This window comes from Lissotriton helveticus, chromosome 5_1 (assembly GCF_964261635.1).
Source record: "Lissotriton helveticus chromosome 5_1, aLisHel1.1, whole genome shotgun sequence".
Classification (NCBI taxonomy): Eukaryota; Metazoa; Chordata; class Amphibia; order Caudata; family Salamandridae; genus Lissotriton; species Lissotriton helveticus.
Genome location: NC_136065.1, coordinates 962,794,727 through 962,811,690, shown reverse-complemented (window position 1 = coordinate 962,811,690; position 16,964 = coordinate 962,794,727). Strand labels below are relative to the sequence as shown.

Sequence of the window (16,964 nt, the reverse complement as noted above, 5' to 3'; positions counted from 1 at the left end):
TCAGAAAAAAACGTATGAATGACCAAACAACAAACCAGTGGATGGAGAGGGCTGGTTGAAAGCCTCCGAAAGTATGCATATTATTTATATATATACTTTAAAATGTCTTAGCCAACGCTAGACCTAAAAATGTAATTTTCTTTTTTGATATCTTTGATAAACACATTATTTTTAAGATGATTTTAGTTGGATGGGCCAATGTGTATATATATTCGAAATCAAAGGGAGAGCTAGGGAACAAGTACAGGGGTACGTCCCTTCCCTAAATGAATACATGACTTAAACTATGTGAACGGACCCACTATGTGTATGCAATTAAATCACTGTGAATAGTAAGAACATGGACCCATTAGGTGTTCTTAAAAGACCTCTTACACACCAACCTAGTTGGTGTCATGTTTCATCATTGGGGTCTCAACCGGGCGGCCGAGTGCCTCCCGGTTGTGCTACGACGCCTGATTACAGCGGAGCTGGTGTTGTGCATAAGTGTGGTGTAAGGTGAGTAATTTACAGTTAAAAATATTTCTGAGAATCCTTGCCTACAACTTTAATAATGTGGAAACAAAGGAGTTAGGTCCTTAGTGGGACAGAGGGAGGAGCTGGACCATATAAACTATTAAACAACAAAGAAAATGCCACAACTCTCGTATCTTAATAAAGAAGAATCTATCAGCAGACGGACACTTTGGGGGCACTACGAAAAGAATATCGGAATCGAGTCAGCATTACAGGTATGATTGAGCCGAGTATATGAGACGGTCGCCTGAAATAATGGATTTGGCGCCCTCTCCCATAGTTACTGATTAGCCCTCATTTTTACAACAGGTCATTTCACACAAAAGCGGCGTGCCACTAACAGACTGAAACATCCTTTTCTGAACTTGAACAAGCAGATTCAAGGTATGGGGCCAACGGAACCACGGCATTTCGTCTGATTTTATTACTTAAACAAACAGCAAACCGATTGCTCCTTTCTCTTCGATTAGGTCGGCCCTGTGACCACAATCCCCTCCCTTCATGAGGCATTTGACGCTGTGCAGCGAGGTAAATAAAATGTAGAGATATTTGTTACACTGTTCTTGGGATTCAAACAGAGGTTTGTGACACAACCCAGGCTTTGTTTACTTTAGAAATAAAAGCTTGAAGCCACGTCCCAAAGGGTTATAGACGAAAAGATGCCCTGCCTGAAAAACAGAGGTATTTTCTCTAGATTTGTAACACATGAGAGGAGGCAGTTCATCGAGGTATATAGGCTTTCAACAAAACTTTATTTATTTTTTGTGTCCCACACCGACGAATAACAAAGCCCTGATGAGGGTTCGAAAACTTGATATTCGAACCTGAAACGCGTCGGCACACCCACAAGAGCAAGTTATATCATTGAATGATTAATTTAAAGACGCTGTACTTTTGTCCTTGCTCTTGATTTCACATCGCTTTGTTTTTTCAATTCATTAATTCATTTTCAAAACAATGATGAAGATGTATATCGTATATATAATGTATTGTGTTACTGTGATATCGTCTTGATTTGGTGTCTTGTTGTCAGAATTGTAAATATTGTATAATTGTTTAGTATAATTGTGTAATTGTGTAACCTTTTTTTGCTAATAGATAAAATATCTCCAAAAACAATTCAAAAATAAGAATAACTGGTATAAATAAAAGTACCGTACCAAGATTCATGAAGTTGCACTTGGTCTCCATTTGATAGATTCTTCTTTATTAAGATATGAGGGTTGTGGCATTTTCTTTGTTGTTTACAACTTTAATAATGGCGGCTCAGGATAAGGTTTAAAAACAGTATGTGTGGTGCAACTAATCTGGAGTTATTTACCATTAGTTGAATATGTGTGGCGGTCTACATGTTTCAGCCCGTTAAAAGAAGTGAAAAGGGCTTTCGTCAGGACCAGGTGAGTGAAGTAGTGAGTGGCAAAAATAATTAGCGCCTCGTGAAAACCTTTTGTTATACCTAAACACGCGCTAAGTTGTGTGGTTCAGGGTGTCGGTCTACTCACTGACACTTGTAAAAAATACAATAGTGGGGATTTGGGGCGGGAGAATCGGGGCTCAGGGGGACGGGTATTCTTTCAAGTTACCAATTTGGTCTTAGTGGTCCCTCCGCTGCTAACCTATCTTGGTCCCTCGTAGTCCCGGCTGGGAAAATGTTTAACCATGTCTCAAATCCATGCGGTTAATTGTGGCTTGGGAGTTTAACTCCGTGAATAAACTCCAATTACAATTTGCCTTGCCCTGAAGCTAACTGCACGAGGTTGGATGATCTAAGAGGCAGAAAGGAAGTGGGATGAAGAACAAACAAAAGCAGAAGGTGGAGGATTGGTTACCGCTGTTGTTGATCCTGAGCATGTGGTCCTCAAATATGTTGAACTGCTTTCTGTGATACCTGTTGGGTTTGTGGCATACTCTTTTGAGTGGTTTATGGTCACAGGCTGATTCTAAACACAGTTCCATGTCTTCGGCTGGTCTTGACGGAAGTTTTGGTGAAAAGAGTTTGCAGAGAAACTTTGAGCAGCACTTAACGGGAAAGCCAGAGAAAGTGCATTCGTTACTAGATTAGTGTTGGAATCTTGTACCTGTATTCTGAGGGATGTCTAGTGAGTGTCGATTTGAGGTTTTGGCTGGTGACTGTAAAGTATTTTTCTAATAAGATGCTTTGTTAATAAGCAGACATTGATTTAGAAGTTACCCGATTTTTAAACTCAAACCCTAAGAAAGTTTCTTCTACAGTGTGGTCAGTTAGAGTGTGCTTGTGTCTGGGACCAGTCCCTGTGGAGAACAAACTATAATTAAGAATGAAATGCCATCACCTAATAAAGTATGTTTGGATCTACTAATTTTCATGTTTGGGAACACCAGGCGGTAGAGAGTGGGAATGAAAGTCATCAAGGAAGCAACCCAAGACAGTGCAGCTTGACAGTTGAGACCAAACAGAGAGCGCTAATGAGGAACCCTTTCCTTAAGAGTGGATTGAGACTCATGTGGTTGGGGGAACTGCATATGCTACAGAGTATTTAGTAGCATACAAGTATAGAGAAGCCTTAGAGAACCCAGAGCCAAATGGAAGACTCAGGAAGGAACCATGTCTGCTCCATGCAAAGTAGGTACTAAAGTTGTAGAGCGGTCTTTAGAAAACGTTGGCATGTTGAAACTGGTTTGGATGGAGTCTGTTCTTGGACTGGAATGCCCATTGGTATTAAAAAATAGATGCATTTTATTTATTCAGCATGTTGAGCTCTAGTTTTATTAAAAAACCTATTTAAGTTTAACTGTTTGTTACATTCATGCCTCTCCCTACTCATCTGCCAGTGATTACCTTCACAGATTCCAATAAGAGAACTTTGAGTCTGTAATTCACTGTAGCATCTTGGTCATCTGGTTATAGGAATGGGTTGGGCAAAAAGGAGATTAGTTGACAAACATTTCCATTTAACTTAAACCATCCTCTCCCATCTACTCATGAACAATATTAAAGTTACTTTGATTATATTCTTCCTTGTCTGGAGTTTCAACTCTCATTGTTCCACAGGCATGAAAAAGGCAAGAATCCCATCACTCCCAGTCTTGGCTGCTGGTGGTCATTACCAGCTGATGCTTTTGTTTCAGTACACACCGTAAAAGGTGATTCTCAGCCGCAGCAAGTCTCAGGTCTGCCCCACCTGGCCGTGTGTAGTGTGGGATTACCAGGTATGATCTTATTGCACCTGATTATCCCTGATGCAGAAACGCCAGGCAGAATATTATCCAGTGCAGATCTGCACCTGGTAAAACTGCAGATAGTGCTGCGAGCATCATCACAACCCAGCCATTTCTTTTCTTTTTTTGGTATATTTTTATTGAGAAGTACATGTCAATATATAAACAATACGTCCAAAAAAGGAGAATTAAACAATAAATCAAATGATGGCCAGACAAATTACTATGAAATGTTAACTTCTCATATTTCTAAACACAAGAATTAGAATACAGATATCAAAAGATACAATATCTGAGATGCCCATAAAACCTGGAAAGGAAGAAATAGTAAAGGTGGACAAGGGAAGAGATGATGTAGATAGTATACAATATGCATTAAACCTTATATTATAGATAGTTAGAAGACAGTAGAGCTAATATCATACACATACACAAATGTAACATTTCATTTATAGATATTCCTACTCACCCAACAATATGCCTGCCATTTCTAGGAGGGAGCAAGAACCATTCCCTCAAGCATACAACATCCTCCCCAGGTCCCCAGCACCAACCCCCACTGGTAAACAAGAGTAGACCCAGAATAGGGATGGGTCTTTGGTTTTGTGCTGTATCAGGTCAGCATTGTATTCCTTGTTTTGGGGTGAATAACTTGTAATAGCTGGATCTAAGTCCCAGGATACCAACCAGAATTGTAAATACCAATCCGCAGCCCTACCCCTTCCCCGCGACCTAAAACTGTGCTACTTGTAGCAAGGCCATTAGGTTAGTGCTTAAACCTTGAGGCGGCTGCAGCCTAAACTCTTCATTTAAAGTACCTTGTATACAGCATTAACTGCATTCATTTAATTGTCTCTGGTTAGTGCCTCGGCCGCGTTGATGAGCCGTGGCGCATTTCTTGTGTGCACACTCAAAGAAGCTTGAAAACTGCTTACACACAATCTGTCACAGTTGCAAAGTTTTTAAATATTCCAGTATTTCAAAGCTAAAGTCAGCAAATCTATCAGCTGCAGCGGGAGCAGATTTGTTAAACGGTCTCATAAATATCTCGTCCAATGGCCTCTGCGCGCACAGAAGCGGTCTCCGAATGATAATCATTTTTGTGGCACACCTGATTGCACTCTATCCAGCATCATTATGCTTTGAAAATGTGCGAAAAAATCAATAACACATTTCTCGTAATATATAGAAGATGCATTTTTAAAGCAGTTTCATAAGGTAATTCTGACCCGGGTATATTTTATCTTTACACATCCTCCAGATCCGCTTAATATATAACTGTTGATCGATCCGGTTTATGTGAGGGATTGCATGGCTTCAGACGAGCCTAGCCATTTTACATACATGCCGAGATATTGGTCGCACGTGTGGGTGGTCTGAACCGGTTCTGGATTACCACATAGGCAAAGTAAGCACCGGCCTATGGGCCCCACTCCTTTAAGGGGTCCCACAACAACGAATCAAAATAATATTGATTTGATCTTGGAAGAAAATTACAATCAAGCTTTCGTAAATTGTTTCCAAAAGATAGAAAAAAAGAATTGATTCAAAGAAACGCAGACTTCCCATTAAAGACTCTATAGAGACCATGCTGTATTAATAAAATGTACCCTTTGAATATTTAAAGTTTTGTTGGTTTATTCACATTTTTTTTATTGTTTAATAACTTAATAATTGTTCATGTTTACTTTTGTGTTATAAAATCGGTTTAATAAAATTGTTGGTTGATAAAATGAAAAACGTATTAGGAGATAATTTGCGATGGGGGGGTTGGAAATTTCGACTGCCTAGGGGGCCTCCACAGGGTTTAAGCCGGCACTGGTCTGACCAGACAACTGGGTACACACAGAATCGGCCCAGAAGCTCTGGTGTTATATTTGTCAATCCTGAATGCCATTGGTCCAGAATGTTGGTGCTGGGTGAAGAACAGTCCCTTTGTAATACACATGGGGGATTTGAGAAGTCTGACATTGCAAGGTTCATATGGTTAACCCAATTATTCTGCTGTATCTCGTCTTCTGTGTCCAGCTTAGTCTCTTTAAGTGGATTATTGTGCACAGCATTGCAGTATAGTTGCAGGAAATATACTGTGAGCGACCACAGGATGGCATCCATCACAGCCTGAATGAATGAAATGTTATTTATCTCCGCGCAACTATGCCCAATGGGCGTCAAGGCGCCTAACTCCAAAACTAGCTGACGGCAAACAGAAACCAGGAGCTCACTGGTAGGCTTTAATGAAGCACCAAGTTTTCAATGCCTTCCTGAAGAGATCCAGTGAAGGCTGTGATTTTATCTCTAAGGGGAGAGCATTCCACAGTTGTGGTGCAAGAATGGAGAAGGCTTTGCTCCCCCATCTCGCCATCCTGGCGCGCGGGACTACCAGTTGGTTAAGCTCGAGAGAGCGGAGGCATCTATTTGGGACATACCTAGTTAACAAAGACCCCAAAGCATCATTCGGGCCTGCCCTCAGGGCGCTGTAGGTAAGGCAAAGAAGCTTAAACGACACTCTGGAAGGGATGGGCAACCAGTGGAGACTCTTCCTTGCCAAGGTTGCAGAGGACCGCCACGGGAGGGCCAAAACAAAACGTGCCGCGGCGTTTTGAATCACCTGCAGGCGTTGTAGAATACCCTTGTTGGCCCCGGCATAAAGAGAGTTGCAATAATCAAGCCTTGAGCCAACAAGGGCAACCACAACCTGTTTGCGTGCCTGTGGGGACAGATAGTGAGCAATTCTTTTCAGAATTCCAATGACCCCCCAACAGGTGGCCACTGTCCTATTGACCTGAAGCTCCATGGAGAGCCGAGTGTCAAAAATGACGCCTAGGTTCCTAGCAGATTCGGTGGGTGTGGGGCAGATGCCTAACGATGAGGGCCACCACTCACCTGACCACATACCCTGGTCTTTGCCGAAGACCAGGACCTCCGTTTTGTCACCGTTCAACTTTAGTGAGTTGAAGACCATCCATTCTGCAACAAGTTGCATACAGGCTTTAAAGCTGGACGAGGTGACGTTCACGGAGTGGGTCAGGGACACCATGATCTGCGTGTCGTCGGCATACGACACTACCTCCATCCCCTGAGATCTTACTAGCCTTGCAAGGGGGGCCACATAGATATTGAACAGGGTCGGACTCAACGCCGACCCCTGTGGCACCCCACATTGCAAAGACTTAACAGGGGAGAGGTAGTCCCCAAGCATCACTCGCTGCTCTCTCTGATGTAAAAAGGAGTTCAGGAGACTCAGAGCCGGACCTGCTACCCCTGCCTCCCTTAACCTAGATGTTAACGTGGAGGGAGACAGGGTATCAAAAGCCGCTGTAAGATCCAGCAGGACTAGCACAGTGGTCTGCCCAAGGTCGACTTTCCGACGGATGTTATCTGCGACCTTAGTCAGGGCCGACTCCGTGCTGTGCAGCTTTCTGAACCCATGTTGGGACCCATCCAAAAACCCTGAGGCGTCCAAAAAGTTGGACAGATGACAGTTCAGATGAGCCTCCAACATTTTGGCAGGCGCCGGCAGCAGAGAGATGGGCCTAAAGTTCTTCAATAGACCGGGGTCAAGGGTGGGCTTTTTAAGGAGGGGTTTTACAATAGCCCTCTTCCACGCCCCTGGGAAAACACCCTGCTCCAGAGCACCATTCATAATTTCCAACATTGGAGGAAGAATAGTAGCCCTACAGATCTTTAGTATTCTCAACGGGACCGGGTCCACAGGGGAAGCAGATTTTGTTTTATCTAATAGACGATTAAGACCTTCCAGAGAAAGCATAGGAAATTGATTAAAGACTTGGGGAGCAGCCGCATCCCCAGATTCCAAAAGTTGGACTCTAGAAAAGTCCTCCTCCCCAAGTGAGTTCCTCTGAGATTGAAGAGCCACATAGATATCATCTATTTTTTTATAGAAGAAATCTGAGATGTTATTGCATAGCTCCTGTGAAGTGGCCACAGGGTCGGGCAGCTGGAGTGAGCATAAGGAGTCAACGATCTTAAAAAGCTCTTTAGATGACGTCAGAGAACAGGTTAAGTTGGTGAAGTAGTCCTGTTTCTCCTTGATTACTCTGTTCTTATAATCTCGTAGCAAGCCCTTGTAGACCTCACGGTCTTTGGGATCCCATGATTTACGCCAGCATCGTTCCTTCCTTCTACATTTTTGTCTGAAGGATCTAAGTTCTTCCGTAAACCATGGGGCTGTCGGCTTATGCCGGGCCACATGTTTGAGTGAGGGGGGGGCCAGCTCATCAGCTGCTTTAGTGATGGAGTCTGCAAGTTCTTGGGCCGATTCATCCACAATCCGCAAAGATGTAATATTCATACTTTGAATAAAAGGGGCCAGTGTTTCATTCGTAAGGTTCCTAAAGCTTCTTTTAAAACACTTCCTGTTTATACCCGGATTCGCCTCTAAACAGGAAGTATCCAGGGACAGTGGAACAGCAAAATGATCAGACCAGACTATCGGCACCGGCAGGCCGACCGTTAATCTGGAATCATTAGAGAATATCCCATCTAGGATGTGGCCAGCCTTATGGGTCGGATGGAGCACTCTTTGTATAAACTCACAGGCTTCCAAGGGGTTAACTAGGGAGGATGTGTCCTTTGACTCCAGATTCTCTAAATGGAAGTTCATATCTCCCAGAATGGTAAAATGCGATCTACCAAAATATGGTTCCAGAATTCTAAATAGCTCAGAACAAAAATTAGTTCTAGATCCTGGGGGCCTGTATATAAGAATTCCAGTGAAGGAGCTTGAGGGGGCATTCCCGATGCAAAAGTATAAAGCCTCACATGGGTCTGCGGGGACCGATAGAGATTTTATAGTACAGGAGAGTGCGGACTTAAAGATGATAGCCAGTCCACCCCCTCTGCAACGAACTCTATCAAGCCTCTGAAAGGCATATCCTTCTGGAATAGCCAACAGGAGGTCATGACCAGAAGTCTCCGAAGCCCAGGTCTCAGTAACAAAGACCCAGTCGGGTTGTCTTAAGGTCACAAAGTCGTGGAAGTCAATATTGTGTTTGACCAACGACCTCGCATTAATCAGAGAGCCATGTTTGGATTGGAAGGTGCGCGGGCCTAAGGGAAAAAGACCCGACTTTGGGACCGCCTGCGAAGATATATTCAGACAGGTTTTACACGAGGGACAGACCCGCGCCACGCAAAGGACCTCTGGAGGAAGCCGATGATGGCAGAGAAGTGCTGGGGGTCTGAGGGACAACAGGACGCGAGCCAGATCCCTACTAGAAGACTCACCAGACCACACAGGAGTCCCAGCGACCAGCCCCTCCTGCAGCCCGTCCTCAGCGCGGACGGGCGCAGACGGGCTGAACTCTGGCGTAACTCCGGCGTCAGTCCGGCGTCCCCGCTGCGCGTAACCGCTGCGCGTCAGCATGACTCACATTAAGTACACGCCTAGCGTCCTTCTGACGACTAGCGCGTGAAGCCTACCTGCTGGCGCCGAAAAGCGGCACCTCTTACCTTCATGGGGTTCTGCAAACCTGTACTAACACCAGTCACTCCAGGGTGAGTGATTGCTGCTGCCGCCACTCTGTGTGGCAAAGTAGAGTTAACGTAGATACGGATAAGCTACTTACTCAACAATAAGGAAAGGAAAGCGCTATATAAGTGGCCGCAACGCTAGCCTGATTCCATGTCAGTTACAAGAGCCGCAAACCTGCTTTCAATGAAACATGAATGTTTACCTGTCGTACAGAGACTTACATGTGATTATGCTTTGTTCTGTGATGCAAGGTTTGATTCTCTATGTTGCATGATGGGTATTCCTTAACATGGCTGTGGCAGTGCAAGTGAGCAGAAATGCATGTCGCCTGTGGATGTGTCAGTCATGCGTTTGAAAATATTAAAGGGGGTATTTTCTTTCTTTCTAGTATTACGGATCACCGGTATGAGAAAATTCCATACTTAGTCTTTGGAGATTTTAACTTCAGGCTGGATTTAAAGTCTGTAGTCGAGGTAAGGTTTTCTTATTCATGTTTGTGTTGTATGATTTTCCATTGTCCAGGTATACTGTGGATTCCTATTTGATTGTAGTTTATTTTGAAAAATATGAAAATGCACTTGCGTCCATTTTAGAATGGAAGTCCACGTGACAACAAAAAATATACTGAGAACTTTTTTTTCATTTCACGTAGTTCAGACAAGAAAAAAGAAACATTTACGACTTAATTAACAACTGATTTTGCAATTTCAGATATTTCACGTCGAAATTCCACATCCTCATTGGTTGGTTTAATGAAATTTTGAAAGTGCCCTCACGATTCCAGTATAGGACATTTTGCATAGTTTTAAATTTCAGGATATGACGAAATTGAACTTACAGGACTGGGTGCAATGCAAAATGCAGCGAACAACCACGAATTCTATACTTTGTGGTCGAATTCACAAAGGTAAATTCAGTTGTTTGTGAACCTTAAACTCCTTTCTATCTCCGTCCACCTTGGAGATGATCAGCGATGAAGTCCAGACAGGTGCTGGAATAACTTCGCTTCCAGGATGGAAAGTGGAGCAGTTTTCCCAGATGTGCTTAGCATGAATGGGAAGGACTTCCTGCACGGGAAAATGATTTCACTATAGAGAAAATATATATTTTCCTAGAAGGCTCTAATCACCGCTTTGGAGAACTCTGCACAGCAGGGACGGACAGGGAACCAAAACCGGCCCTGGCAAAGTGCTCGCCCACCACCACCACCACCCTTGGGGGGTTGGGGTGCCGCCGAGCTCTTTGCCGGGGCGGTTTTCGGCCGAATTTGTTACAGGGCCGATTTTGCAGCTATGCTGCAAAAACAGCCCTGTAACAAAAACGGCCCTCAGGGGCCCAAAACTGGCCCCCACCCAAGCGGCGCACCGGGGGATTGCCCGGTGCCCCCTACGGCCAATCCGGCCCTGCTGCACAGGTAGAATAGGAGCCTTATGACATTTTCATAAGTGCAGCTAGGGAACCAGGGATCCAAGCTTACTACTGGAAGTGTTTGTGAATTCCCCCCAAAAAACTTTCAGGTGTAGATCTAAATCTTCATCTGTACTTTTACACTTCTGTTTGTTGATAGTGAGTAAAGTGTTTTCAGACAGTATTCTGCTGCAGATAAAGATGGGAAACTATTCCTTTTAAAGACTAGAACAAATGCCAATCTAGTGTAAAAAAGAGAAGGGAATAGTCCCATATTTTCCCAGCTTCCCAAATGCAGCGATTTCTTCATGGTGAATCCCCAAAATGTTGGACATACTTTTCAAATGCTGGAATAAGCCTGTGTTGAGTGGATTTCCCACTTTTGCCAGCCTTCTGCGTGAATCTGACAAAAACTAGTCTCCAACTCCCCATGTTTGTTGTGTAGGAGAACACCTTTAGGCTGAATGGCAAATTACTTGTACATGCAAGACTCTGAGTGATGTAAGAGTAGATGGGACTGGGTAGAGAAGAATTCGGTGTAACTCCATAATATTGTGGCATACCAGCTCAGTGGCCTTTGTTTGAAAGCTACTTTAATTATGCAATGTTTGATTGTGAGGCAAAGAAGAAAAAATGTGGCCAAAATAATGATGCCATTCTTATTGTGTTTTTTGTAATATTTTATTAAAATTGCCCACATGTGTTTGATTCAATAATTAATTGCATTTCTCTGTTCTCCATACATGGTTTTTGCTGTCTCACAACAAACCGCTTCAACTATCTGTTGCAGACTTTGTCATGATTAGGAGGCTTTCTTTATCAATGTCAGTTGCTTGCTGTTATTTAGGTGGCTTCCCTCCTTAATCCCTGTTGACCCACCCCTGGAGCAAGACTTCCTTGCTTTTGATTAGATATGCAGTATCCTTCCGCTGCTCACGTTAAGCACTCTATGAAAGTCCATGTGTTGTCCTTTTGTCCCTTCATTCAGAGAGCCCTTGTGCACTTTTGTTAGCTCCTTTATCGCCTGCTTGTCAAAAAGCAATGCATATTGCATCACATAATACAGCGGCCATCTTGAAAGTATAGAAAACGATGGTTTACATACTTTTACATTGTTTTCTATACCTTTAACATGGGCAATCGCCACTATTGGCTTTGACAATGGCAGCAGATTTTACAAACCTACAACACTGGCTAATTCAGTAGCATTGCCCACAAAGCATTGACAAAGAAGGATCTGTTGACTTTGCCAATGCTTGTTTTCATGGTATTTGCAACTGCTCAGCTAAAAGAGTTCCATTACTAATAATTGAACTGCAACTGGAAAGTGACCTGTTGTGACTGTAGTAGTAGAAAGATATAGGAAATTCTCCATTTGGGATCTGTGCAACCTCTTTCATTTGAAATGTTGCGGATAGTGATTAGTACATACAACATCATGAAATCTAACAAGCTGTGGATGCACTGGTTTGGTTTTAGAAGTTCTCAAACTATGATGTGAGTTTGGCTAATTCCAAAGGTGACACGTTCTATGTCAGCACATAAAGGAGATGTGATATGCAAGGTCTGCTGAGTAAAGGTAGTAAGGTAGTGGAAAAATATCACTGACACAGAAGGCACTGACTCAATGCCTCTGAGGATTAACAGCCCTGATCAAGCAATAAAGTGAGGATGGTATGAGTAACTTATGCAGTAGGAAATGGAGCGTTTACTATAGAGCTCTTAATCCTGTGCGGAAAAAAAACACTGCCCAAAAATACTAGGAGTTCGCTTAGATACTGCACAAATAACTTGGAAAAAAATACTGCTCTGGACATTGAGGTATATGTGTGATATGCAGCATCTTTGGGAATGGAGACGATGAATAAAACCTTCTGGCAACATGATATAACATAATATATAACATGAGGCTGAGGAGGGCTGTAGGTATTAGAAGCATATGATTTGTAGCAATGAATGATTTCAAGGTCCAACCATTTTGTCCATTTCCTTATATACCAATGTTTTACAGGCCTGCATAGTCTCCACCTTTCTCTTAATGTATGAGTAATACCTCTCCATTATTTTTTATGATTTGCATTTGTTTACTGTTTTTGACTATATGACATTGTTAGGAGGTCATTCCATTGATTGATTCCCAATTGTAAGAAATTGGGATGTTAGTTGACTGGGGTGTGAGCCCTGGTCAAGCAGCAGCCATAATTCTTGTCAAGGTGAGGCACAAGCCAACCCTACAGTAACATGTGCTCAACCCTCTGGTAGCTAGGACCCAGAACAGTCAGGCTTACCTTAGAGGCAATTTGTAAAGTATTTGTTCGCACTTAAAACAATAATAAAGTGGAAACACCACTAAAAGAGTATCCCACACCAGGTTAGAGACATATACCTGTCTTTACTAAATAAAAAACAAGATCAAAGTGACAGAAAATCAATCAGTTGAACAGGAGTTATGAATTTGTAAAGTTTTGTGAAAATAGTGCCAAGAAGCACAAATCATCAACTGTGAATATATGGTTGTGCAAAGTCACAAGTTCAGGCCGACTCCAATAGAGCATTGGCTGGCTACAGGGACCTAATCAAGCCAGCTGAACAAAGTACCTTAAATCCAGGTTTGTTGAGTGTTGTAAGTATCCACACCAAAAATGCACTGCGCAGGCAATGCCATGTGTTGTTCCGAGATGCGGTGAGGCGCAATGCGAGGGCCTCCATTGTCTTAGAGGATGCTGTCAATGGGGCTTGCAATGCGAAGTCCGGCCATGTCGTTGATGTCGACGAGGAATGTGATGTTGTGCACTGGCGTTTCTGATGGCTGCGGTGGAGATGCAGGTCTTTGTGATGGGTCCAATCCATGCAGTAGTGGGGATGCATTGGTTCTACTCAGGTTTGCGCTGTGCAGCAGAGGAGATGCATTAGTTCTTCTAGATCCACAGAGGCTGGCAGAGCATCTTAAGCTCACTTCCAAAGGTCCAGGACTGGGGTAGACTAGTAGAGACCAGATGCAGGTGCAAGATTGTTGGAAACCTGTTGTGTCTCAGGTTTCAGATCAGAAGGCCACCCAACTAGTTCTTGGAGTCACTTTTGGTTCTGGGTTTAAGAGCTGCAGGTCCAGTCCTTTTCACCCAGACAAGAGGGCAGCAGATAAGCACATCAGGGCAGCAGTCCAGCAGAGTGGCAGTCCTTTCAGCAGCACAGCAGTCCTTTTTTCCTGGCAGAGTATCCATAGGTGCCAGAGTGTAGTGAAGAGGTGGTGTCTGAGGTCCAGTTTTTATACTCAGTTCTGCCTTTGAAGTGGGGGAGAAACTTCTAAAGGCTTTCCTGCCCTGGCTCCAGACTAACTACAGGGGGTATGCAGCCCTTTGTATGGAGGCAGGACACAGCCTATTCAAGAGTAAATAGGGATGTGTCCAGCTCCACCTCCCATCCTGCCATGATGGCCCATCCATGCACATCTTAGCTCTCTATTTTGTGTGGCAGTGTAGGAGAAATACACAAAGCCCAACTGTCAACTACACCCAGTCATGGGACCCAGAGACAGGCTAAAGGCACCAAATGGCTAAGACAGGAAAATGCCAATTTTCTAAAAGCAAAAAGAACCATTGATGGACAGAATACTGAATGATGTCAAACATTCACCCCAATACAGAGATCTGGGCCTAAATCCATTGTATTTTTGCTTCCCATTCCATTCCAGTTTAAACCCAGTCATATGCATGTCAGTCTTGTCCCTGCTCCCCATGGGAACAGTCCAGCCCGAACTGCCAGGCCAGGTCCTCCTTGGACTGGAAACAAGAATTCTGGGACCGGTTATGGGGTTTCAGCCCTCATCAGCCAGGGTAACTTGACTCCAGTGGCATGGAGAGCATGTTCTTGGGTGGGGCCGGCTGAGCTGTATCTAAATTCTTTTTACTATTGCTGTTCCCCATGGTTGAGTCGTGTGCAGTGCAGCAGCTAGTCCTAAATGCCTCACAAATAACTGTTCAAATATATCAGACAGATGGGTTGCAGGGTGGACTACAAGACGGTAACATGTGATACAATAGGTTGACAAAAATACTTCATATATATTTCAGCCACACACCAGTATTTGCAAGAGAGCAAGAAGAAAGCCATCCACCAGTCACCTCAACAGGTCACTTGATGCCAATTCACCAAAGCTTTTTCACAAGGAAGAAAGAAGCCAGATCCCGGTTGCTGTTGAGCCTTGATGGCCCGTGAAAAAAGTAAGATAGGAAAAGAGACCCTGTCTATGGCTGTGCCACAGGGTCCCGACATCCAAAAATAGAGCAAGAGTGGTGAATTGCTTTATACAGTTAAAACATTCACATAAAACACGTAGGACAAGTTCTGGGGTTCCTACGCGGCAGCGCTGTAGAAAAAGCCCTATGTGCTGAGAATGTGTGTGGGTCTGCCGTACTAATCCCAAAAGAGTAAAGGGAGTGAGAGAAATTCTTTTTAGCCCTGGAAATTTAGAGGAATGCTCATTAATAAATCTTTACATCCAGTCCCTTGAAGATGCAAGAGAGTATTAGGGGTGGACGTGCTAGTTGGTAACATTGGTGAATGGCTGTATCGGGTAAAGTTCCTTTATCAGATATCGGTCAAGTAACGTTCTAATACCCAGAGTAAATGAATAAGCTGACAAAGGAAGTACTCAGAACCTGACATCAAGTGAAAACACTCCACATACCTAACAGTATTTGGCCACTACATAGGCCAAGCACATCACAAGAACACAGACTAGAACAAATGCCAATCTAGTGTAAAAAAGAGAAGAGAATAGTCCCATATTTTCCCAGCTTTCCAAATGCAGCGATTTCTTCATGGTGAATCCCCAAAATGTTGGACATACTTTTCAAATGCTGGAATAAGCCTGTGTTGAGTGGATTTCCCACTTTTGCCAGCCTTCTGCGTGAATCTGACAAAAACTAGTCTCCAACTCCCCATGTTTGTTGTGTAGGAGAACACCTTTAGGCTGAATGGCAAATTACTTGTACATGCAAGACTCTGAGTGATGTAAGAGTAGATGGGACTGGGTAGAGAAGAATTCGGTGTAACTCCATAATATTGTGGCATACCAGCTCAGTGGCCTTTGTTTGAAAGCTACTTTAATTATGCAATGTTTGATTGTGAGGCAAAGAAGAAAAAATGTGGCCAAAATAATGATGCCATTCTTATTGTGTTTTTTGTAATATTTTATTAAAATTGCCCACATGTGTTTGATTCAATAATTAATTGCAGTTCTCTGTTCTCCATACATGGTTTTTGCTGTCTCACAACAAACCGCTTCAACAATCTGTTGCAGACTTTGTCATGATTAGGTGGCTTTCTTTATCAATGTCAGTTGTTTGCTGTTATTTAGGTGGCTTCCCTCCTTAATCCCTGTTGACCCACCCCTGGAGCAAGACTTCCTTGCTTTTGATTAGATATGCAGTATCCTTCCGCTGCTCACGTTAAGCACTCTATGAAAGTCCATGTGTTGTCCTTTTGTCCCTTCATTCAGAGAGCCCTTGTGCACTTTTGTTAGCTCCTTTATCACCTGCTTGTCAAAAAGCAATGCATATTGCATCACATAATACAGCGGCCATCTTGAAAGTATAGAAAACGATGGTTTACATACTTTTACATTGTTTTCTATACCTTTAACATGGGCAATCGCCACTATTGGCTTTGACAATGGCAGCAGATTTTACAAACCTACAACACTGGCTAATTCAGTAGCATTGCCCACAAAGCATTGACAAAGAAGGATCTGTTGACTTTGCCAATGCTTGTTTTCATGGTATTTGCAACTGCTCAGCTAAAAGAGTTCCATTACTAATAATTGAACTGCAACTGGAAAGTGACCTGTTGTGACTGTAGTAGTAGAAAGATATAGGAAATTCCCCATTTGGGATCTGTGCAACCTCTTTCATTTGAAATGTTGCGGATAGTGATTAGTACATACAACATCATGAAATCTAACAAGCTGTGGATGCACTGGTTTGGTTTTAGAAGTTCGCAAACTATGATGTGAGTTTGGCTAATTCCAAAGGTGACACGTTCTATGTCAGCACATAAAGGAGATGTGATATGCAAGGTCTGCTGAGTAAAGGTAGTAAGGTAGTGGAAAAATATCACTGACACAGAAGGCACTGACTCAATGCCTCTGAGGATTAACAGCCCTGATCAAGCAATAAAGTGAGGATGGTATGAGTAACTTATGCAGTAGGAAATGGAGCGTTTACTATAGAGCTCTTAATCCTGTGCGGAAAAAAAACACTGCCCAAAAATACTAGGAGTTTGCTTAGATACTGCACAAATAACTTGGAAAAAAATACTGCTCTGGACATTGAGGTATATGTGTGAT

General features: G+C 43.2%; 1 protein-coding gene across 2 annotated transcripts in view; it reads left to right on the top strand.

Moving 5' to 3' along the window:
* INPP5A (inositol polyphosphate-5-phosphatase A) overlaps positions 1-16,964 on the top strand; it is a 1,643,294-nt gene that overhangs the window by 1,154,225 nt on the left and 472,105 nt on the right. For both annotated transcript variants that reach the window (XM_078643463.1, XM_078643462.1), the window contains exon 9: positions 9,600-9,684. In XM_078643463.1, coding sequence (XP_078499589.1) covers positions 9,600-9,684 — 85 coding nt within the window. The remainder of the gene's footprint in view (positions 1-9,599; positions 9,685-16,964) is intronic.